Source organism: Sorex fumeus, unplaced genomic scaffold (genome assembly GCF_029834395.1).
Source record: "Sorex fumeus unplaced genomic scaffold, SorFum_2.1 ptg000095l, whole genome shotgun sequence".
Taxonomy (NCBI): Eukaryota; Metazoa; Chordata; class Mammalia; order Eulipotyphla; family Soricidae; genus Sorex; species Sorex fumeus.
The window spans coordinates 448,166-470,935 of record NW_026606152.1 but is presented as its reverse complement, the minus strand read 5'-3'; the positions used below and the strand labels follow the sequence as shown (position 1 = coordinate 470,935).

General features: G+C 63.9%; 2 protein-coding genes across 2 annotated transcripts in view; one reads left to right on the top strand and one right to left on the bottom strand.

Annotated features, from left to right (window-relative positions):
• The window catches only part of DDX31 (DEAD-box helicase 31), a 40,871-nt gene extending 28,238 nt beyond the window's left edge, over positions 1-12,633 (top strand). Inside the window, exons 18-20 of the mRNA XM_056132743.1 lie at positions 3,426-3,537; positions 6,813-6,981; positions 12,459-12,633. Of these exons, the coding sequence (XP_055988718.1) occupies positions 3,426-3,537; positions 6,813-6,981; positions 12,459-12,618 (441 nt within the window). The 3' untranslated portion in view covers positions 12,619-12,633. The remainder of the gene's footprint in view (positions 1-3,425; positions 3,538-6,812; positions 6,982-12,458) is intronic.
• Positions 12,634-15,986: 3,353 nt separating this feature from the next.
• BARHL1 (BarH like homeobox 1) lies at positions 15,987-21,624 on the bottom strand. The gene is made up of 3 exons (XM_056132744.1): positions 20,774-21,624; positions 17,322-17,538; positions 15,987-16,281 (listed from the first exon to the last, which is right to left on the bottom strand). Exons 1-3 carry the CDS (start codon positions 21,237-21,239, stop codon positions 15,987-15,989), a joined length of 978 nt encoding a protein of 325 aa, XP_055988719.1. The 5' UTR covers positions 21,240-21,624.
• Between the last annotated feature and the right edge of the window lie 1,146 nt (positions 21,625-22,770).

Here is a 22,770-nt window from a genome sequence, read left to right as displayed (position 1 = left end):
AGCCCCAGGGCAGTGTGTGGACAGTGGGGTGGACGGTGAGGTGTCCAGCTGGGCCGCAGTGGGTGTGTTTATTCCTGTGCTTGGGCGTCACTCCAGGTGGGCTCAGGACCCCACGGGGTGCTGTGGCTTGAACCCGGATTGGCTGTGTGCAAGGCGGATGCTATCTCTGCCCTCCCGTTCCTCTGGCCTGGGGACCGTGTGGGAAGGGTCAGTCAGGCCTGGGGCCGTTTCCTGGCTCCCTGTGGAGGGCGGCCCTGGGCCTGCCTCAACCGTGGTGTCTCGCATACAGTTGGGGTCATGGTTCCGAAGCCCCGGCCAGCCCCTGCCCTGAACCCGAGTTGCTGTGCCGAGACAGGCCTGGGGCGGGCGGGTGGGCGCAGGGCAGCTGCAGTGCCCTCTCGGCTGGCCCCTGGCCAGGTGCAGCTCCGTCTTTGCCATGGTGTCACCCACACTCTCCTCTCTACCTCTCCGGCTGTAGACGGTGAAGGTCAGCTGCAAGGCAGGAAGCCCCTGCCCCTCAGGCCCAGGCCGGTCGCAGCTCAGGCGCAGGGCCCCGGGCGTGGATGTGCCCAGCATGGATGGCGGCCCCTGTGCTTTAACAGAGGAAAACGCGAATGAGCAAGTAGGGCTTTTACGAACGCTCAGTTGGTTAACTTCGAGCGATAAATTGATGTTACTGGGTTCAAAGTGTCACTGGGGCTGGAGCAGTAGCACAGCAGGGAGGGCGTCTGCCTTGCCCTCGGCCAAGCAGGTTTCTTCCCCGGCATCCCATATAGTCTCCCGAGCACCAGCAGGAGTAAGTCCCTGAGTGCAGAGCCAGGAGTACACCTGAGCATCTCTGAGTATGACCTAAAAAGAAAAAAAAAGAAAACCAGAGTTTCATGTTGATTTCAAATTAAAAAGAACTGGGGAGCCGGGGCTGAGCCCGGAGTAAGCCCCTGAGCACTGCCGGGCAGGACCCAAAAAGCCATAAATAAATACGTAAAAATTTTAAAAGACATTTTGGACCGCATTTAACTTTCAACTCCAAGGTCCGAGAGAAACTGACTTGATGTTGCTGCTAGTTTGGACGTGGCCGGGCTCCTGCGAGTGTGGCCTGTCCCGGGCCCCTTCCTGCTCGCGGGGAGCCCTCTCCCGCTCAGCCGCCCTGCACGGTCCAGGGGTCCTGCTGGCAGCACAGAGCGTGAGCAGGACCGGGAGGCATCTGTGAAATGTATATTTCATATTTAGGGCCATGAAATATACATGCCTGCGGCTGGGTCTCTGAGTCTTCACCTCCTACAAAGAGAATAAATTTGATCTTTCAACTTGGCTGGGAAGCTCTCGCAAGGTTCAAGGGACCACGAGGGCGAAACCAGCTTGGCAGTCGAGTGATTAAAACAGAATCCTTCGTTTAGATGGAAAACACCTTGAAGGTTGGGACTGTCGAGACACGGGCTTAGACACGGCCCTCCCCGGCCCCGCCGAGTTCAGACTCTCCCGGGCTGGTGTTCGTCTGCTGCTCTCCGGGAGTGGAGGCCCGGAGCTGCTTGAGTCTCTGTCCCGTGGCGCCAGCCTGGGGCCTGCTCGGCCTCTGCCAGCTCCCTCAGCACGCGTGGCCCTGCCCCCGAGGCGCCAGCCGGCGGGGGCTCTCCCCTACAACCTGAGACCTGCTGGCTGCCCACCTCGTTAGCGGGGACTGAGGCCGGCCTGTGGCGTTGGTGGGCTGTAAGTCGAGGCTGGCCCCCACCAGACACAGGACCACCACCTCGCTCTCCAGAGGGGCGGTTTCTGAGTGAGGTGGGGGAGGGGCGCGGCGGAGGCCCCTCCTGATCGCGTTTCCTGCGCCCAGGTTGTTCCTTCCCTCCGTTCTGCTGGACCCGACCTCCTCGCTTCCTCGTCGGGAGCCGGGCGCCGGCAAGCCTCGCCTCGCTCCACACCCCGCGCTCGCTCGCTCCCGTGGTGTGTGTGTATGTGGAGGGTTTTTTTGGCTTGGCTGGGAAGAAAAGATACCTCATTTGAAACCTAAAGGGGGGCCTAAGAAAAGCCCTTTGTAATATATTGCCATATTATCACTAAATCCCCTGACAGCCGTGACACAGAAGCAAGTCACCTGTCACTTAAGCTTGAGGTCTCTTTAATTTTCTCCTGGAATTCGCACCAGGCTGTCTTTAATTTGAGGCCTTTATTGGAATTCTGAAACCTCTCTGCCTCCCTGGCTCTCAGATCTATTCTGAGAGCTGTTACAGAATGTATACAATAACCAACAGAGGGATTCGAGGGGCTGGAGCTGTGTTTACTTAACACTCCAGAGGGGATTCTTGTGCTTACTCGGTCCTGGCTGCCCGGCTTTCAATATCGCTTTGACAACCATTCTGCCCTTCTCATTAATTTTAAACAGTTAAAACACAGGAAAAAGAGGAAAAAGTTTTCATTATTAAAGTGCTTTACTTTTTAATAACAGAGGATTCTGTCCGCCAGGGGAAAAGGGCACCCTCGCTAATTTCACATTCATATTAAAAAAAAAAAACCGCGCCGGCGAGGACGGTGACAGTCGCCTGCCGAGGTGGCTTAGCGAAAGGAGGGCAGCGGGGAAGTTTGCATGGCATGCCAGTTATGACGGGGGGACGAAGGGAGCCTGGTCTGCGAGTCGGAAGTGTCCACGCAGGACACGGCTCCCGCCTGCCTCCACCCTGGTCGTTTGCGCGGGGTCCAGGGAAATCGGCCGGACTCCCTAACGGCAGAAATGATGTGACTAAGCCCGGGACGGGGCTGCGTGGCAGCTGCCCCCAGACAAGAGCTGCTGCTCCCAAGCTCTTTGTTCTCCCATGCCCCCCCCCCACCTCACCCCCACGGGGCCACTGGGGTGGGCTGGTGCTGCGTGTCCAGGTCACACCGTGTGCAGGGGCTGTGGGCACCGCCACGTTCCTGCCTATTGAAACAGGGCCGAGGGACCGTCTAGTGCCCAGTCTAGCGCCCAGCGGTGCTCCTGGGCCACTGTGCCCCACCCCCGGGTCCTGCCAGGCTCCTGCCCCAGGGCCTCCCGGGACCTAGAGGACTGAGGGGGCCTGGGGCGGGGTGGGGGCCGGAGCAGGGCTGAGGCCTGAGCAGACTCACTCGGAAATGGCTTACGATCGGGCACCTTAAATACCTGCATTGGGCTCGGAAAATTCCGGTGTCCCGATGGTCTTTCATTTTGAGCAGGACTGCGGAGGCCGGGCAGAGGTGAGTAAATACAGACGCCGAGCTGCCGCGCACAAAGCTGTCGGCATCTTTGCGCGACTTTAGCGTCTTGCCGCCCCTTCGCTTCCCTGTAATATTGAGAGGATTACCCTCGTCGGCCCCTCGGTGGCTCCTGTGTGGTTTTACTGTTATTAAATCTATTAGAAACTGCTTCATTATTCCTGACTCTGTCTCTCCCCTCTAATCCTTCCGCCCCCCGCCAGCACCCCCGTGCCCCGGGCCCCCAGGAAGTCCAGGCACGAGCCACAGTCCTGCAGACGGTGTTCGAGGATTACGTGCACGCCGACGAGCAGAGGGTCTCCTGGGCAAAGCAAGGTGGGTGGACTGCGCAGCCGCTGGGGTGGGTGCCCAGGGTGGCAGCCCCGCCCCGGAGCGTCTGCCCCAGCCAGAGCCTCGAGGCCCACCCTGCAGGGCTGGAACAGGGCACAGAAGGCTTGAAGGCAGAATTAGCTGTTAATTTCGTCCTCCCCGCGTCTTGCACCAATGAGGCTTTATCTTGGCTTATTCCCGGGCTCGAGCCCTGGGATCTTAGGGATGTGTCTCTCCCTACCTTGGAAAAGCGGAGAGGAGAGACGGGGCGGGGGCCGGGAAGGGGTGGGGCAGGGCTGGGCAAACCTGCAGAGGAGGAAGCTCTTAGGGGCACCAGTTCAGGGCCCAGGGCTGGGCAGGTGTCGGGTCAGGCCCAGCCCTGGCTGCCTCCGTGGGGACGGCACAGGAGGGTCGGCCCTTTGGTCCAGTGGCCCAGCAGGAGCCCAAGCACCAGTGCCCACTGGCTCCTCGCTCTAGGCCTTCCCAGGGCGACACTGACCACAGGCCTGGGCCGGGCCATGCCCAGGGAGGTGGGCCAGCAGGAAGCGCTTCAGGGAAGGAGGGCGGGCAGCAGGGGTCAGAGGGCACCTCCCACAGCAAGGGCAGTGCCAGCTGGAACCCGAGGCCCTGTCCCCGCCATCAGGGGATCCTCAGACCTTGCTCTGTCCTGGAGAGGGCGCCCCTGGGCAGCCAGGCAGTGGGACTGAGCCAGACTATCACCTTCCGGGTTGGCCGTCTCGGGTCAGTCGAGCAGGCCCTGGAGGGCGCGGGCCCACCTGCCCACGTGGGACTCGGCGGCGAGCATCTCTCAGGCTGGTGAAGCAGGAGAAGCAGATGGCTCTGTGCACCTGCTCCTTGCTGCCGGCACCCCGGGGTGCTGATATCCACGAGGATGGCGCTGTTGACCTGTCCTTTGTGGACAGGGAACCCTGTTCCCTCTCCTTTCTGAGCTGCACCCAGGGGGGCCCTTGGGAACTCGACACTCAGCCATTCACTGCCACCGAGTCAGGATGGGAGTCACTGAGCCCCGGGTCAGCCGGTGAGAGTGAGCTGGACACTGACCAGCGCCTCTCCCTGTGGCTTTTCTGCCTATGCACTGGCCCCTTCACCCTCGCTTCTTTGCAACTTCAGCTTGAGATTCAAGTGCTGCAAACTGGCGCGATGGTACAGCAGGGCCCGGCCCCTGTGAGGTACCTGGGCCCCGGCAGGAGTGCAGACGGAGGTCAGGCCTGGGCATGGCGCAGGCGTGGTCCCAGAGTCAGAATTCAAATCAGGTGGTGCGGGTCCCCTGTCATGTCTCCCCCCCATCCTTGGCCTCGTATCTCTATCCCCTGGGGGTCTCGGGCTGCTTCTCGGGGGTCCAGGAGGCCCCGGCAGTGCTGGTCAACCCCTTCCCCTCATGTGGCTGCATCTCTGCCCCAGCGGTCCTAGGGTGGGGCTGATGTCCGTGCTTCCCCTCCCCAGGGAGCAGGAGCCTGCGGGTCATTTGGGGTGCTCTGGGGGTAGGGCTGAGGGCCAGGGGAGGGGCCGCGTGTGCCGTGGGCCTTGGACTGGGAGCGGCGGGGTGCAGGGCGAGTGCCTGTTTGCGTGTCCCTGGGAATGGACCGGACATGGGAGCGGGGCGAGACATGCACAGCGTCCATATGCTCACAACTGCAACCCCCCGCTGCGGGTCTGGGGGCTCTGGGATGTCCTGGTGTGTGTGAAGCCTGGACACGCAGCCTGCCTGTGGCCACAGGCCCCCGGAGACCAGCCTCAGTGGGGGACAGGGAGGAACTCCGTGCAGGCGCATCGAGTGGGCACTGCGGCCCGTGACCTGCGTCTCCCTGGGAGCTGGTCATGGCTCCCCCTGGGACCCCAGTCTCTCGGGACAGCCGCCCCCTCCCTCGCCCCAGGGCTGCCTGGAGAAGGGGAGGCAGGACAGGGGCGAGAGTGCCCAGGGCCCAAGGGATGGGGCCAGCAGTGCGGGAGAGCCCAGTGCCTCCCGGGGGACCTGCTCTCGCCCAGCCGTCCTGGCTGCAGCCTGTCTTGGTTGCACAGAGGTAGTGCTGGGAACTGAGCAAGGATGGGATGAAGGCCAGGCCCCCGCCTGTAGTCTCGCCCCTCGGCCTGAACACGCGCGTCCGTGTCAGCAGAGAGTGAGGCCTGCCTGTGTGCGGCCCACTCGGTTCCGTTCCCCGGGCTCTGCAGGGCGTGGCCAGGCCCTCCCAGCTTGGCCCGGCGGTGAGCGGAGGTGCCAGTTATTGCAGCTCATCGATTGGGAAAGGAGTTCACTTTGCTCAGCAAATAGAGCTTTGATGGAGTCCCAGGGCCCTTCCGGGAGCTGATCTGCTAAAATGACACTTTTTATTACTGTTCAGAAACGCTGCTCTCCAGGTGCTGCTGGGATATTAGGTGTAATCTGTGGGCAAACTTGCCAGGCCAGCCGCACCACAGCCAGGGCCATGGCCCCCTCCCCACAGGTCTGGCAGGGAGGGGGCAGCACCCTGTTCCCAGTCAGGGTCCCCGTCTGACTTTCCTCCTCCTCTAGGGGACTGGGACATCCCCTCTCCTGAAACAGAGCTGAGCGTTCCCAGAGAGAAGGTGGGATGGGCATCGCTGAGGAGAGATGCGCGCACACACACACACACACACACACACACACGCACACACACTCTGCTCACTGAGAAGCCCTGGTCCCTCGCAACACACCTACACACAGTCACAGGTGCACACTTTTATCCTTTGGGGGGGGGGTCACACCTGGCGATGTACAGGAGTTCCTCCTGGCTTTGCACTCAGAAATTACCCCTGGTGGCGCTCGGGGGACGATATGAGCTGCTGGGAATCGAAAACGGGTTGGCCGTGTGCAAGGCAGACACCCGCCCGGCTGTGCTGTTGCTCCAGCCCCACGGACGCACTTAGTGTGCCCCCTCCCCAACACACACACACACACACACACAGTCACTGACACTGTGTTTCTCGCCCGTTCTTGGAGCTGCTCGGTGCTGCTGCTGTCTCAGGTGCTGGGCCGTGAATCTGGGTCTGAACCCCATGAGCACTTGCGGTGCTGCCCTGTAGTGCGTCCTCCAGAAGGCCGCCTCAGGCAGACGGACCACTAGAGACAAACCTGAGGAACCTTTTGGATCTTAGAACTGAGGATGGTGTGGGTGGGGGGTGGAGTCATAGGGAGGCCAGGCCCGGCCGAGCATGCGGCCCTCCCGGTCGGCACCTTGCTGGGGCCGCGCTGGGCCAGGAGGGGAACCCAGGCCCGGGCTTGGCTCACGCCTCTGCCCCCGCAGCGCTGCAGTCCTTCATCCGGGCCTACGCCACCTACCCGCGCAGCCTGAAGCACATCTTCCACATCCGCGCCCTCCACCTCGGCCACGTGGCCAAGAGCTTCGGGCTCAGAGACGCCCCCCAGAACCTCGGCGTTCCGGCCGTGAAGAAGAGGAAGGCGACCCTGAGGAGGTGAGGCCAGTCCCACACCTGAGGGTGGGCAGTTGGGGGCTCTCCCCGGAGCCAGGCCGCCGGCAGCTCCATGCTGTGGGGCCTCCTGCCCCTGCCCTGGAACTGCGAGTCCAGGCCCGCGCTTCCCTGCCATGACCCCCCACCCTGCCTTGCTAGGGGCTGGCATTGGAGCAGTGGGGTGGGGGACTCCTGCCCCCAACTCTTCAGGTGTGAACTTTGAACCTGATCTGGGGGCCCCTCCTGCTGCCCTGGCGGCCTCAGGGCCCACCTGCCACGGCCCTGAGTGCAAGCGAGGACTGAACAGTCCCAGGGAGGTGGGTCCCAGTACCTGCCCGCTGGTGTCTCCGTGGACACGCCCTGTGCACCCGGCCCTGCTGGGCTGTCCTGCTAGCGGTTCCCCAGCAGGGGGCAGTGCTGGACGGGGGCTGGGTTTGGGGTGTGACTGTGGGGAAGGGCCTGCCCTGGCATCTTGCTGGTATTGTCTGTGTGTGCACTCTGTTTCCACGTGCGTGAGCACCCGTGGGGGCAGGCGTGATCTGGTGACGCTCGTGGGGGTCGGGACTGACCCGGGGACTGGGTTCCCCGACCTGCCTTTGTGGAGAGCCAGGGCTCTGCGGTGCGGACTGGGCCGGCTTTGTCCTCGGCGGAGGCCTCCAGGGAGGGCGGGCAGCAGCCTCGCACCCGCACTCACGCCAGCAGATGGCACCGGCCCGTGCCCCTGCGCAGGGATTCGCCAGCCTTCCCCGGGGAAGAATGGGCTGATTAGGCGGCAGGGGCATGGCAGGCCCGGGTGGCCTTTGATGTGGGGCCGGCACAGCGGGGGCCGGGCTGAGTGACAGCAGCATGTCACAGGATTACCGCGACAATGCGACAATGCGGTGCCGCCCTGCGCCGGGGCCTGCCGGGGCCTTTCCTCTCCTTTCCCTCTCCCCACTGCCCTGTCCCCGAGGCAGGCTGGCCGCAGTCCATGCTGAGTCCCTGGCTGCGCGTGGCGGCTGTTCTGCTCCGGGTCCCCACCCCAGTCCCTTGTGCCTCCAGACCACGGGCTGTGTGTGCTGGGCCGGCTCGACCCCAAGACTTCCTGGGGTCACCTGTGAGCAGGTGGCAGTGAGGCCCAGCCGTGGGGAGGAGCAGCAGCGTCCCTGCACACGAAGTCCAGCCTCGATCTGTCAGCGGCGGGGCCTGCCTGGGCGTCCCTCAGCCCGGCCCGAGAGCGCGAGCCGAGAGCGAGTGGACGCTGCCCGTCGGAGGCTCTGTCCTCTCTGCATCTGTCTTTCTGCTGGTGTCACGTGCCCGGAAGCCTAGCGTCCTGGCGGGCAGCCCGGCATCTGCGGCCCTGGTCCTGCTCGTGGGCTGTGCTGAGGCACACTGAGTGACTGCCGGTGGCCTCTCATGCTCTGCCCGTACGGCCCCTCGCCCCGCCCTGTGTCCACCCGGGGGACTGACCCCCCAGCACACACACGCCCCATCCTGCCTGCCTGGGAAACCGACCCTCTTGGTTTGTTTGCGTGTCCTGACCACACTTGAGAGACTCAGGGGTCTCTCCCTGTGGGCCTTGGGGAAGCCTGGGGGGTCCTGGGGCTGTCACAGGTGAGTGAGCGCGCCCGCCAAGCAGCTGTGCCGGGCCGTTTTCCGCCACCTCCCCCCTCCCTGGCTGGACACCGCGTTCTGTCTGGCATGTCCCTTCGCCGACGTTTCCTGTTGCTATGACAGGCAGAATCCCGGCCCCGAGCCGAGACTCAGGCCGGCAAGCACGTGCGGGGCGGGCGAACTCGGCGTGTCCCCGACACACAGGGTGTCGCCGTCAGCCCGGCCTCGCCCTGGAAGCAGCCCCCGCTGCCTCCGAGCTGAGCGCCCGCGGCTGCCTCCGCCAGCAGGATCCTCATCGTGACGAGCACCTGCCAATTTCTATGTGGCATTTACAGCCGCCCTAATATCACTTAATTAGCTGTGGCAAGGCTGGAATTGTGCCACCGCAAAGCTGCTCTGGAGTTTGCCGAGCCAGTTGCCGTTCCGTGGGACGCAGCCGGACAGAACCCAGCGGACGGGGCTCCCCGCCACCCCGCCCCTTTCCCCGTGTTTTTGGGGCTGGACTCCCGTTCGGGCAGGACCACCCCCCCCCCAGGCAGCACCCGCGTGTGAGTGACGTGGGGTGTGTGCGTGAGGGTCCGTGGTTCCTGCTAGCCCCTGGCCCCTGGTGCTGGAGTGTCTGTCGCAGCCAAGCCCTGGAGTGGGCGCACCTGTGCATGGGGACGGGGTCTCCTGTTCCCGCGGCCCCCGAGGGCAGCCAGGGGCTGGGTCGAGTCATGGCCATGCTGAGCGTGTGCCTGCCCTGCCAGGCTGCCCAGGAGGGACCTCGTCCGTCTGTGCTGAGACGGACACTGGGGCACATGGCTGGGCACTGCGGCCTCCAGCGCCCTGGCCTGGCCCTGCACCCCACTGTGGTCCCCAGCATTCCTGCAGCTGTGCCCACGCCTCCCACGTGGCCTCGGCCTCCCTGACTTGTGCAGTCAATGCCTGCCACCTCCTGCGGCATGGCCAGGTCCCTGGCTGCAGCAGGAGAGTCCCCAGGCTCTTGACACCAGCCGGCTGAGCTGTGAAGGCGGGAGAGGCCCACAGCTGCTGCGGGCGCCGGACCCGCACCCTGCAGCTTCTCCCTCCAGTCCTGTCCTGGCCCTCTGCTGTCCTTCCCTCCCAGTCCGGCTGGCCTCGCAGGCCGTGTCTCTGGACGCCTCCAGCGGTGACCCCACCCTGGCTGGCCACTTGGCCCTCAGTTGTCTCCCCCCCCACCCCCGGCACAGGATGCTCCACTCGTGCCCTCTGCCCTGCCCGTGTTGTGGCCACTCCCAGGGAGTCGACTGTGTGGTGTGGCCAGCTGGCCTGGCGGTGGGCTGACCTCCCACTCTCCGTGGGTCACCTAGAGGTGCTGTCTGCTGGGCATCTGCAGGGCCCACTCGCCCTCTCCACACTCTGGGTTCCGCAGCCGCCCGGGACATTGCCCAACCGCGCCCTCGGGGACAGGCACCCTTGTAGCTGAGGTTGCAGGGCTGTGTCCAGAGTCCTTGCCTGGGGGTGGAATGACCCCCTTCACCGCGGGGTTCCGCAGGGAGCCCAGGGCTTACAAAGGCCATAAAGGGCTAAAGCACCTGCCCTTGCACCCCATATGGTCCCCTGAACCCCGTGGAGTGACAGTTCCTCGGGGTGGCCCAGAAAATTAAGATTGATGGGTGACGCCTGTCCAACAGAGTTTACCTCAGTGCATTTGGGGAGTGCTGTGAATGCGGGGGCCACCACCTTCATCTGTTCAGCTGCAGGAAGTACACACTTGAAGGGATGTTCTAGAGACGCTGCTTAAGTCCTGGGGCGGGGGGGGGGGAAGGCATGTGGCCGGAGCGGGGTGAGATTTCTCAAGGATTGAGAGAAGTCTTGGGAAGAAATGGTTAAATTCTCTGCATGCTTCTGAAACCAAAATGGAATCTGCGTGGATTTAAAGCAGTGGTCTGTCGGCAGAAGGAAGGACACCAGGGTATTTTCTGAGCGTTCAGGGAAGATGTTTCCCAGCAGGAGCCAGGCGTGTGCAGGGATGGACTGGCCTGCAGCCCGAGGCTGGGCTGCTACTTGGAAACGGGGTCACTTTGGAGGGTCCAGCCTGGAGGACAGGAAGGGCAAGGAGGTCGGCCGCCTTGCATCCCCCCTCACCTGTAGGGCCCCGGCTCACAGCGACTGGGGGGCTTCTCTCTGTGCCCCTCTGGGCTATGTGCACCCACCCGCACCCAGGGTGGACCCATCTGGAGTCTTGGGTGTCCGGGAAATGTTCGGGCAAGAACGCCCCAGGCTCTCGGGGACCCGCGCCTCATTCCTGTCCTGGGCAGGAGACGGCGTCCACCTACTTGTCCAGGAAGTGACAGGGCCACCATGCAGCTGTCCAGTGAGCAACCACTGGCTTCCGCATCTCACTTTTGTGGGAGCAACTGGGCCGGGGAGGACGTTGCAATTGAGATCTTCCATTGTGGGGTTGGGGTGTCACATTGCACCCCATCCCCGTTGCAGGCGTCCACCCGCCTTCATGGTGATCATGGCAGTGAGCAGAGGCTGCCCGGGTCCTCCCGCGGGCCAGCCTGGTCGGGGCCACACCCCTCCCCCACCCCGTCAGCTGCACCCGAGCGGCGTTGGTTGGGGCTGGCACAGCTGGGAGCAGAGCCCAGGCTCCCGCGGGCACCCTGCTTACAGCTGCCCTGCACACACACAAGTGCCAGCATAGCCCCGGCCCGAGTCGGCTTGGTTCTGTCACTTCTTCCCATGTGGAAACTGAGGCACATGCCGCGGGGCCAGGCAGGTTCTGCCCATGTGCCACTGAAGACCCCAGAACCCCCCATGGACCCCCGGATCCTCTGATCCCGCCCCGCTCCGGACGGATCACACAGGGGTGAGGAGAGAGCCTGGATTTGGCGTCTGCGCACACACGCCTGCGTCTTGGTTCCGAGGAGGGCCCTGCAGACACCGCCCGCACCCGCCCCGTTGGCCTTGTCAGTGAGCTGCAGCCAGGAGTCAGGCCTGAGTCACCCTCAGAAGCAGAGACGCCGCGAGACCCCACATGTGTTCACATGCTCACGTACTCCCGGCCTGGGAGCCGCAGACCCGTTGCCTGGGCTGACCCTGTTTCATCCCCCACTCCGCTGGGCCCAGTTGTCCCTCTGCCTCCCACCTTTTGTCCCCACAGGTCACCTTCAGGCTTCTCTGATGTGTCCCTGTACAGACCCATTGTGAAACGCAGGGACTGGGGCACCGTGGCCTGCACCCACCCCTGGGCTGCCATGAGTCCCCACCCCCAGACCCCCGCTGGAAAGCAATTTTATCGCTCAGGTGCCCTCTGCCTCTCCCAGGACCCCCAGACATTGCCATCAGGGGGCGGGAAGTCTTGCCGTGGTGGCCTGGGCTGAGACAGCAGTTCTGGCAGTCTGGGTTAGGAGTGGCTGAGAAAGGTTACTTGGTGTCCAACTGTCCCATCAACTCTGATTGCTGTCACAAGGTGAGTCTGTGTCTCTCCGCCTGGAAGGGGACCCAACCTGCTGGGCGGCACCCTGGGCCCACGTCTGGGGGTCACCGCTGCTCAGCCTGGGTGCCACCCCTGGCCCCCGCTGTGCGGACTCTGAGTGTGAAGTCGGCGTTTCCAGCCTCCACTCTGCGCGATCACACGCCTCATTTGCCGTCCGCGTCTGAGCGCCCCGCGTGCTATTTTCCCAGGAAAACAGCATAGAACAAAGCCTCCCTTTTAAAAATGCCATGATATTTTGCCTCCGTTATGAAAATCTGTCAGCGCCGCATCTGATCTTGCAGTGCAGAGAATATCAAAACAAGCGCCATCGAGGGGCGTGTGCGCGTGTGAACACAGAGGCGTCAGTTCCGTGGGCTCGGGACCAGCTGCGCAAAGCGGGAGAGAGCCTCAAGTGTCTTTTCTCTCCACATCTCCGCTGCAGGTCCAGCCTTGCCAAGAAGACGCCGAGGAAGCAGCGCCTCGCTGAGCTCCTGCGCTCGGAGTACGCCAGCGGCCTGCAGCCGGCAGCCAAGGCCGGAGAGTCCAGCCGGGCGGCAGAGCCCAGGCGCGCCGGCCCCAGCCCTGACAGGGCTGCGGTCTAACCCACCAGTTCTGTGTCCGGGGAGGGGCCGGTCCTGGGGGTCCACATCCTCACCAGGAGCCTTGTGGCAGGACCTGAGGACGCCGGGGCAGGGGGTCAGCATAGCGAGGTAGCCAGGCCGGGCCCCCTGTCCTTCCCCTTGGGGCCTGCATTCGTCCCCTCCACCCACCCGGCGACCCTCCCCAGGACACGCCGGGGCAGCCTGGGAGCCTTGTAGGGGGACCCTGGGCCGCTAGAGCAGCACAGGCGGCCGAGAGCTTTGTTAGGTGGGGTGGGGGTGGGGGTGGGGTAGAACCAGTAGTTTGTAAACGCAGAGAGAAAATATCACTTAGTATTCTTTTTCATTTTTTCTTTTTTTTCGTTTTTTTTTTTTTGTTTTTGTGTTTGGGCCCCGCCCAGTGGTGCTGGGGCTTTAGGGGGCTACTCCCAGCTCTTTGCTGGGGGGGGGGGGGCGCTCCCCGCGGTGCTCGGAGGACCATATGCGGAGCTGGGGGTGGAACCAGGCCGCCCGCATGGACGAATCTGCTGCCCCCCCTCCTCCCCAGGCTTTGGTGGGGACCCGGAGCTGACCGCTGTCCCTCCCGCTGCATCATTCACTTACACAGCCGCACCCCCAGCTTGCACCACAGACAGCCTGGGCCTCGTAGAGGGTCACCACCGAGGTCACCACCACCCCTGCCAGGCTCTCCTGAGGCTGGGAGCAGACCCCCCTCCCGGCCCTGTGGGTTTCCCAGTAAGTCAGGTTTGGACGAGGCGGCCAGGCCCGAGTTCCCAGGTGGGGCCACATCTGCCGAGCACATCACAGCACACCGCAGCGGGTGGGGGAGCCTCGGGTGGGCCTTCTGCTGGGTGGCTGGCACTTGGGCACCCTGGCGCCAATTGGTGCCGCGTGTAACCGGAAAGATGACAATAAAGCGATCCTGCCACGTCCCGTCTGGTCCATGTGGAGCCGTCACGTGCTCTGATAGAAAAGGAGGGATCAAGCCCAGAGACAAAATCCAGCTGTGTGAGAAACAGGATTAATGGCGTGATCAGAGGCGACCAGAGAGAAGCCACTCAGGGTCACACCCCTGCACACCCCCTCTGCATTCCAGGGCTGTCGGCCGGCCGGCGGAGCTTCTGCCACCAGCCATGCGCGCCCCTCTCCAAAAGGGGAGGGGGAGACCAGCTGACCCCAGCTAATAAATAGGAGTTTGCAGATCTGGGGTTGACTTAAACTCAGAACACGAACACAAATCTTCCGTGATGGCTCTTGGCAAGTTCTATGTTGCAGACACATCAAGCCAAGTTTGGCCAAAGTCCACCATGCAATTCTGGGTCCAGAACCTCGGTCCGGGGGTAGAAGTCACAGAACTTGGCCCCCCAATGAACAGCGCAGTCCCAAGTGTTTTCTTGAGCACGGGGACACCAGCGCACTGTCCCCTCCGCTGGTGCAGAGCCTGTGCTGGGCCATTCGGTATTTGAGCCCAGGAAGGGCACCTCCCAGGCGGCCATAATACAGTGATCACGTGCCCAACCCCAGCACCCCATATGGTCCCCAAGCCAGCAGGGGTCAACCCTGAGCACTGCCCCGTGACCAAAAATAACCCCACTCAAAAAAAAAAAAACGGAATTCTAATTTTCCCCTCTGAACCCCTGCAGGGGAGAGACCCTCTAAGGCAGAAGCACCCCAACCAAGGGCGGCCCCACTGTTCAGCACTTCAGCCCCATCAGGCTTTCCCACCGCCTGCTGCCCTGTTGGAGAAGGGCCTTGGTCTGTGGACCCCCGCACCCATCAGCTCCACTGCTGGGGGCTACGGAAGGTGGGGGGCTGCTGCGCAGGGTGTGGCTCACGCTGCCCCCCGCCCGCCCCTGCAGCTTGGTGCCTCCCGACTTCCCAGGAGACAGACTCGAGGGGGGAACTGGACCCATGTCCTACCCTGGTCGCCCTCCCCCAGGCAGCTCTGCGGGACCCCCGTTGTGCCAGTGTGGGGGGTCTACCCCCTTCTGATGCTTCAGTGAGCAGCAACCCCCTCCCAGCGCCCGCCCGCGGGGAGAGCCGGGAACCCAATGTCCCCGGAGCGCACGGAAGTCGGAAGCCAGCTTCTTGCAAAGGTTGTAAAGTTATTATTACAGCTGGGAAGTGCAGGACAACTTAAAATAGTGTAATTATAAACTTGTCGGGAAGCCTTGTTCTTCATTAATGTCAGCTATGAAACCGCCTCTGCCGTACAAGGACAATTACATAGTTGGGAACGTGTCTCCGCCTCGCCCGCCGCTGTGCAAATGTGAGGTGCCGCGCGCCCCTCCTCCACGCGGCGGAGTGGGAAGCACCTCCGTGCAAGTTGTCCTTTGATAGATTTTTAATATGATTTTAAAGAGTTTTGTTTGGTCTCATTCTTATTCAATGAGATTAATTTAAAGCACTTATCCCCTGGGTTTAAGTCAATCCATGTAGGATTTGGACCGGGTTTGTCGCTTGGGGGGTTTTGTTTGCTGGAGGCTAGCGGAGACTCCTTTCCCACTTCATTAACCCCGAGCTGGGGACTGGCCCCCCCGGCCCCCCACCAGCCCGAGCCCAGGATTTACCAACCCCCATTCACATGCAAAAGAACTCCAGCCCAGAACCTCGGCGACTTAGTCAGCTGCTGTGCACTTTGCAAAATTAGAATAATACCCTCCCCAGCCGCGGGAAGAAAGCCTGGGCGCCGGGGCCGGGGGGCCGGGGGAGGCGGTGGGGGAGGGCCCCCACCCCACCCTCTCCGCTCTCCGGAGCGGTCCTGCCACCCAGCTGGCGGGGGCCGGGCGTGCGCCCCCTGAACCGCAGCCCGGGGCGCTCGGCCTCTGAAGGTGACCTTGGCCCTTCGGACGTGAACTCGGGCGCGGAGCCGGGCTCACGCCCCCTCCCCCGCGGGCGGGAACCCCCGGCGCTGGGCCCGGGCGGCCCCGTCGCCTTCGGCGCGGCCCCAGCCGCCGCCGCGCGTCCGCAGCCGGGGTGCGGGCGGCGGGGCCGGGCGGGGCAGCGGCCTCGGGGTCCATCTGTCGGCCCCGCGCCCCGCGCTCCGGTCACCAGCTGCCGGCGCCCTCGCCGCGGCCAGATGAGGCGGCTCGGCCCGGGCCCCGCCGCGCCGCCCGCACCCGCGCGCCGGCGCCCCCCGCCCGCCCCTGGGACCCGGGGCCAGATGGAGGGGGCGCGCCCCCCGCGGGGAGCCGGGGTTCGCGGCCGCGGCGGAGGGAGCGCGGACGGCGCCGGGTCGTTTGTAAGAAGTTTATTTGGACACTTAGAAAAGCGCGCCCGGGGGTGGGCGCCCGCGCGGGCCCCGGGCCCCCCTCGGCGTCGCGGACTCACGGGCACGAATAAATAACTTCGCGGACGCGGGCGCGGCCGCCTCACCGGGGCTGCGCGGCGCGCGGGAGGACGCCGGCCAGCGGGGGCAGCGGCGGCGGCGGCTCGGCCGCGCCCTGGAGTCCGTGCAGGAGGAGGCGCGGCACGAGGGGCCGCTGCAGCGCGGGCGGCGGCGCGCTGGGCCCGCGGTACAGGTAGAGCGCGGCGCCCGGGTCCAGGTTGGAGACGAGGCCCTGCGGGTAGAAGTAAGGCGACGGGAACATCCGCTGCAGCGCCGAGTAGTTGCCGGCCTCGGCCAGCAGCTCCAGCCCCACGGCCGTCTGCCGCTTCCACTTCGTCCTGGGGACCCAAACACACCGAGCTCAGGCCGCGCCGCCGGACGCCCCGCGCGGACCCCGCGGGGCGGCCGAGGGGCGCCGTCGCCCGGACCCCACGCGGCCCCGAGCGCTCCCGCGGCTCGCCCGGGACGGGGAACGCTGAGGTCCGCCGGGCGGGAGGGCGGCGCCCCGACGGGCCCTTCGGGGCACCCTCGGGGGAGGGGTCTTAGCACGGAGCGGGTGGCCTCGAGGGCTGCGGGGACTCCCAGCTGGCATCAGCTGCGGGCGGGGGGCTCGTCCTGCCGCGGGAGGGGCCGGGAGGGCCGCCGGCCCCGTCCTGCTGCTTCCGGAAGCCGACAAGGAGCCCAGTGGCCTGTGGCCCCAGCCGCTCCCGGGAGCCCTGGGTGCACCTGGCCCATCCGTCCCGCCGACGGACCCCCGTCCCTCCCTGAATTATTCATCTTAGCCATAATCGTGTAATTACTGTACCGCCCCTTAATTATTGATGCCCTGAGCAGTGGTCCGATCTATTATTCATGGGCGGTTCCAGGCTTGCCTGGGATACTCCATCCTGGCCGCCGAGTGGTGGGTGCATTGTGCACGTATGTGCGTGCATGGATGTGCATGGATTTTGCGTGTGTGCATGCATGTGTGTGTGCACATGTGTGTGTGAGTGTGTCCATCCATGTGACTGGCCTGCTCAGGTGTCTGAGTTTTCATCAGGTAATGCATTTGGGGACAGAGATCGGGAATGTCACTCCCTTGTCCCCTGTTTGGGGGCGGGGGGTGGGGGAGTGTCCTTCCCTCCTGGGGTTAGGGATGGGACTCAGAGCCCAGAAGAACCTGCCTCAGGCCACCCCCTCCCAGTCCTGCCCGAGATACAGCTGGCACCTGGGCCCTGCGCCCCTGGGGACGCGCAAAGCTGGGGTGCAGGGGAAGGTTGGTCTGAGAGGCCAGTGGGCCTGGGGCCGAGAGGATGGGGACTCTTGGAGGCCTCGGTTTCCCCACTGTGCCCAAAAGGGGCCGCCCTGGGGCTTCCCCTAAGCCTCGCGCCCGCCTCACCTGCGGTTCTGGTACCAGGTCTTGACCTGCGTGTCGGTGAGGTTGAGTGAGGCGGCCAGCTCCATGCGGTCCTGCACGCTCAGGTACTTCTGCCGCTCGAAGCTGCGCTCCAGCTGGGCCAGCTGGTGGTCGGTGAAGGCTGTGCGCGCCTTGCGCGGCTTCTTCAGGCGCACCGGGGGGCTGTCCCTGGAGCTGGAGATCTCCCCTTCCTCCTTCACTGCGGGGAGAGCCACGCGTCAACCCGTGCCCCACACCCGCACCCACACCCCGTTCTCAAGTGAGAAGGACTCAGGCCGGCCTGATAAATAAAGTCGGGCACCAGCGGCCCGAACACAGCCCAGGCGCGGGCCGGCGGGTCTGGGGCACCAAGCCCGCAGCGGGGCCAGGCGGGGGCACTCTGCAGCCGGCATTTCCTTGGTGGCGGCTGAGGCCCAACTGCTCCGGGGACGCTGTGTCTGTGGGGCCTCCCCGGCTCCCTCCTACTTCCCAGCCCCAGACCAAGGCCCCACAGAGCTGAGCCGACGCAGGCTGCCATTCTCTGTTCCTCCACAGTGGCTGGAGACACCACCAGACCCACACCTCTGATGAAGCGAACGCAGAGACCCCCGTCCTCCCGTCCTCCCCACCACAGTGATGTCCTCTGGGAGACCACGTCCCCCCTCTGCGCCCTGTGGTCCCTCCGGCTTTTCCTTTATGGTTTTATCTCCTCGCTAGCAAGCAGAGTTTGCAGAGTTCACCCAGCCCGTTGATTTCTCTCTGTAGGAAACAATAATCCAGTTAATTGAGCCACTTGGGAACGAGGCTCTTCAACGGGAGACCGTGGCAGGATGGGGACCTGGCGGCCCGCGAGCAGAGGAGCAGAGCAGGGCGTGGGGCGTGCCGGAGGAGACCCCAGCTCTCCTGGGCCTCCGGGGCGATGGCCCGTCAGGAGGGTGCAGGCTTCTTAGGATGTGGCTCTGGAGATGATTTCTGACCCAGACAGGTGCCGTTGGAACGAGCACACGGACCCCAGGAGTCGGGCCTCACTCTGGGTTTGCAGTGTGAGGGGACCCCCTTGCCAGGTTCCGTGCTCTGTCCTCACCGAGGTGTGTGCTGAGGTGTGTGTGTGCGTGCGTGTGTGTGTCTGAGTGCTGGGCTCTGGTGTGTGGTGTCATGAAGAACAGGTTGGTCCCGGCTCCCTCGAACCCCTGTCGGGCGCAGGGCGCAATCTTGGCTCTGCTGGGGGTAGAGGCTCAGCCGCTGGTTCAGAGGTGACAGGTCAGAGCCGACCTAGATGCGGTAGCAAGCTTCCTCTCTGCACACCAGCACCTCAGGTCAAAGTCCCTTTAGCTTCAAGTGTATTTGGGGATGGGCTGAGCGAAAGACAGCAGGGACGATGCTCCCCGTGCACGCAGCCGACCCGGGTTCAATCCCCGGCACCCAATATGGTCCCCAAACCCCATGCCACAGGGCTGAACCCCAAATGCTGATCCAGGAATGACTCCTGAACATCACTGAGTGTGGCCCCCCAAAAAATGTGCTCGAGGAGCCTCAAGGCTAGAAATGCTGGATCGAGGAGTGCACTGACCTCCCCCAGGCCCACCTTAAGAGAATCGGACTTGTAGCTGGGAAGGCGCGTGTGAGTGGAACCTGTCGGGCCCAAATCCCAGAGGGCCTTGAACCTGCTCATCTCTGCTTCTTAAGTCACGCTCCAGAGCCTCCTCTTCCTCCTCTTCTCTTCCTCCTCCTCTTTCTTCCTCTTCCTCCTCCTCCTCTCCTCCTCCTTTTCGTTCATTTCCTCCTCCTCTCCTTCCTCCTCTTCCTCCTCCTCTTCCTCCTCTTCCTCCTCCTCCTCCTCCTTCTTTTCCAGATCTCTGCAGGGTTCCCCTCTTCCACCCGAACTTGAAGGTGGAAAGGCAGCACCAATCCCCCCACATCAAACCCTGATGCAGTACAGGGGCCGCTGCCTTCCCTGGCCAGTTATCACCTGGGACAGGAGAAGGACACTAATGTTCCCATGATCTTAAACGAAACCTCCCTGTCAAAAACCGGCCTGGCCGCCCCTGCCACAGAGACGGCAAACCGGCCTGGGCAGCGCTGAAAATGCAGCCAGCTCAACCCTCCAAACCTGGGCATTGTTGCTGAGAATATAAATAATAAAAGCATGAGATTGTAAATCAACAGGACCTGCTCTCCTTTCCCTCGCGCACCTGCCTTTCCCAGGGCAAGTGGTCTGGGGGTGTAATCTAGGGCAGTGTGATTCTGGGGTGCTCCTCTCTGCGAACAGAGCCCTACATGGCCGGAGGGGGCTGGGGCTTGGGGGGAGCCTAGGGGACAGGACGAAGGTGTAGCCGAGGAGGCCCCAAATGGGTTTTGGGTTGAGTTTAGGGTGCTGGGCAGAGGCCTGCATTTCATGATGGACAAGGTGGTCAGGAGGGGCTATGGGGCTTCTAGAAAAAAAAGGAAGAAGAAGAAGAAGAGGAAAAAGTAGAAGAAAACGAAGTTGCCTTTTGAGGGAAGTTTTGTCTCACGGAAAGGCTCCAGGAGGGAATGCGGCAGGAAGCGGCCTGGCAGAGCACAGGAACCTGGCCGCTTTCTCTCCCCCTCCCTGGCGGACGCCCCAAGGCTAGGAGCGCCTCTGCCGAAGCCCAGCCAGAGAGGGGAATGGCTTGGGGGGACGCGGGGCGGGGGCAGGAGACCCCAGAAAGGATCTTTTTCTCCTTCCCAACCCAGTTCTCAGGTTAAGAGGGGGAAAAGGGGACTAGGTTGGAGATGGGGTTGGTGGTGGAAAAGGCCAGTATAGTGCAGCTCCCGGGAGCGGGGGTGTAGCGAGGGGTCTCGGAGCCCATCTGAAGCCGGGAGCTCCAGGCAATGCCCTCAGGTTCCGTGAGAACCACCACCACCGGGTGGGCAGCGGGCGCCGACCCCACGTCTGCCGCCCGCTGCTGTTTCTGCTTGGCAGTGAGCCTTCCCTTTGCCGGATCTGGACCAGGCAAACCCCGTTCCTTGTTTCTGTCTGGAAATGAGATCCGAGGTGAAAAACCCCGACTGTCCTCAGCGCGCCGAGCGGGAATGTTCTGCTCTTTCCCTCCTGCAGGGGCCGGGAAGCGAGCGCTCCGGAGCCCTCGTGGCTTCTGAAAGGTCATTTTTTTCCGGGAGACCCGGCGCACCAAGAACCCTGCCCTCCTCCGCAGCACCCCCAAAAGGGAAAGTTGGGAAAGTTTGCGTCGTGGATTTTGGGTCCACAGCACCCGGCTCCCCCGCGATCACGCTCCCTGCCGGTCTCTTTGTTGCTGGAGGGCCTGGCCGCAGGGCCTCCCGGAAGGGTCCCCTAAGCCCCACCTCTCAGCCGGCCGGGGAGCCGTGCTAGTGAGCGTTCTGGCAAGTTCCAACGCCCATTTTGTTTTGTTTTGTTTTGTTTAGAAATATCGCTCCCCCCCCCCCCACCAAGTGTCCCCCTCCTGGTCTCTTACCTTTGTATTCAGAGTCCGACGATACATTGCTGCCACTTTTGTCCAGCTTGTCTCGGAAGTCCCCTGTGGCCTTGGCCACAAGCCGGCCCCCAGGCTCGGGGGCGGCGGGCTGCCCGCTGCTGGAATAGGGGGCGCAGGCCGCCAGTGGCTTGCAGTCGGCGAGGATGTCCCTGATCAGGAAGGAGGAGGTCACCGTGCGCGACTGGGCAGTCCCCGAGAGCTGGCCGGGCTGCAGGTGGGGGTCCAGCGCCGGGCCCGGGGCTCCGCCGGCGCGCGGCGCCCCCGCCTCCAGGCAGTCCGGTCCCGGCGAGGCCCGCGAAGAGCAGGTGCTGCCGCTCTCGGAGCGCGGGCTCAGCTCCAGGGGCGAGCGGCAGCCCCGCAGCAAGGGGTCCCCCTTGGGAAGGGCGGGGCTGCCCGCTCGGTGGGAGAGGATGGAGTCGATCCCAAAGCCATTGGCGCCTTCCATCTCCGCGCCGGGACGCTTCCTCCCCGCTCCCCGCCCGCGCGGGCCCTAGCCGCGGGCCGGCATGGGGGTGGCCGGCGGGGAGCCCGCGGGCACCTTGGACCGAGTTCAGCCTCGGGGCAGCCGGGGCGCGCGGGCCCAGCCTCTGCGCATTAGATCCGAAAGCGCCTTCGCGTCTCGCCCCGCGCCGCCGAGCCGAGGGGGGGCGGTGGGAGTGTCGCGGAGGCGCGGGAGGGCGGCGAGGGGCCGAGCCCGGCGCCCGTGGGCGCGCGGAGCCGGTGGAGCGCGGGACGAGCCGCGCGCGCGGGCGCGTCAGCACCTCGGAGAGCGGCGGCCCGAGCGCATCGCGGCGCCTGGTCCAGCCCGCGCCGCCGCCCCCGGCTGTCAAAAATGAACTTGTGTCACTTTTACTTTGCGGCTGGGTGGGTTTTTTTTTTTTTTTGGTTGTTTGTTTCTATCCTCGCCCCCACCCCTGTTGTGTGTGTGTGTGTGTGTGTGTGTGTGTGTGTGTGTGTGTGTGGTGTGTGTTTTAAGGGCCCTCGCCCACGTGTCCCCGGAGTGTTGACGCTGATTGGCTGCGGCCGATTTTGGGGGTGATGTCACGGCTCCGCAAGCCACTGCCCGATTCCCTTTCAGTTTGATTAAAAGAGACACTGAATTAATTACAGCCCAGACCCAACTGTTTACCGGCCATTTCCACTCGGTGTGCTTTCATTAGGCCGGTGATGAGGGTCCTAATGAGAGGTGATTAGCCGAGGGGGGTCCCGGCTGGCGGGGAGGGTCCGGAGCCGGCTGTCGCTGCGCTGTTTAGGATATGGGCTCTTTTAAGTTTTCCCTTTCCCCCAATTATTCCATTTACTGCCCTACATCCCTTTCCTCCCCGTTTTTCTTCACCGAATACAGCGGAACAAGTGATCCTTCCTGATCCTGGCTCCAGCTCTGAGCTCGGGGCTCCAACATGTTCCGCGGGTTCTGGGCATCTCAGAGTGGGGGTTCTGGAGGTTTCCCGTGTAGGACAACCTGCTAGCTTTGGGTCCAGAGAGTTGGGGTGGGCTGGACCGGGTTGGTGGGGGGGGGTGTCTGCCCCGGAAAGGAGGGGGGCCGGGCTGCGGCTCGCACCAGGGGAAGTAGCAAAGGTAGGAGAGTCGGGGCTGGGGAAGGCGAGAGCAGCGTGTGGCCCCGAGGGGCGGCTCAGCGGACAAAGAAGGTCCCTGCCCAGTGGCCCCTCCTAAGGCTTTTGTACCTCTGTGAGGCGTGAACAAAGCTTCCCAGAAAGGTGCGGGCAGACCGCGGTACACACCCGCGTGCATCCCGGCGCTCCCCGAGTCCGAGGCCTCTGCAAAGGGCGTTGAATTCTGCACAGAGCCGGAGCCGCACGCCGGAAGGCTCCTCGGGGAGCCCTGGACACTCGGTTTTTCCGTGTGGAGCCCGGGGCCTCGTCCTGCTCCCTCCTCTGACCACGGGCGACTGGGGAAGAGCTGAAAGACGGGGGTCCCCGCACCTTCTCCTCCCTTCGTGCCCAGGACTTGCCACC

Excerpts from the sequence above, each read along its gene's own strand:
- BARHL1 (XM_056132744.1), bottom strand. The coding sequence starts at position 21,239 with ATGGAAGGCGCCAATGGCTTTGGGATCGACTCCATCCTCTCCCACCGA. Across the intron at positions 17,539-20,773 it reads GTCGGACTCTGAATACAAAG|TGAAGGAGGAAGGGGAGATC; the intron begins GTAAGAGACCAG and ends CTCTCCCCGCAG. Across the intron at positions 16,282-17,321 it reads ACCTGGTACCAGAACCGCAG|GACGAAGTGGAAGCGGCAGA; the intron begins GTGAGGCGGGCG and ends TTGGGTCCCCAG.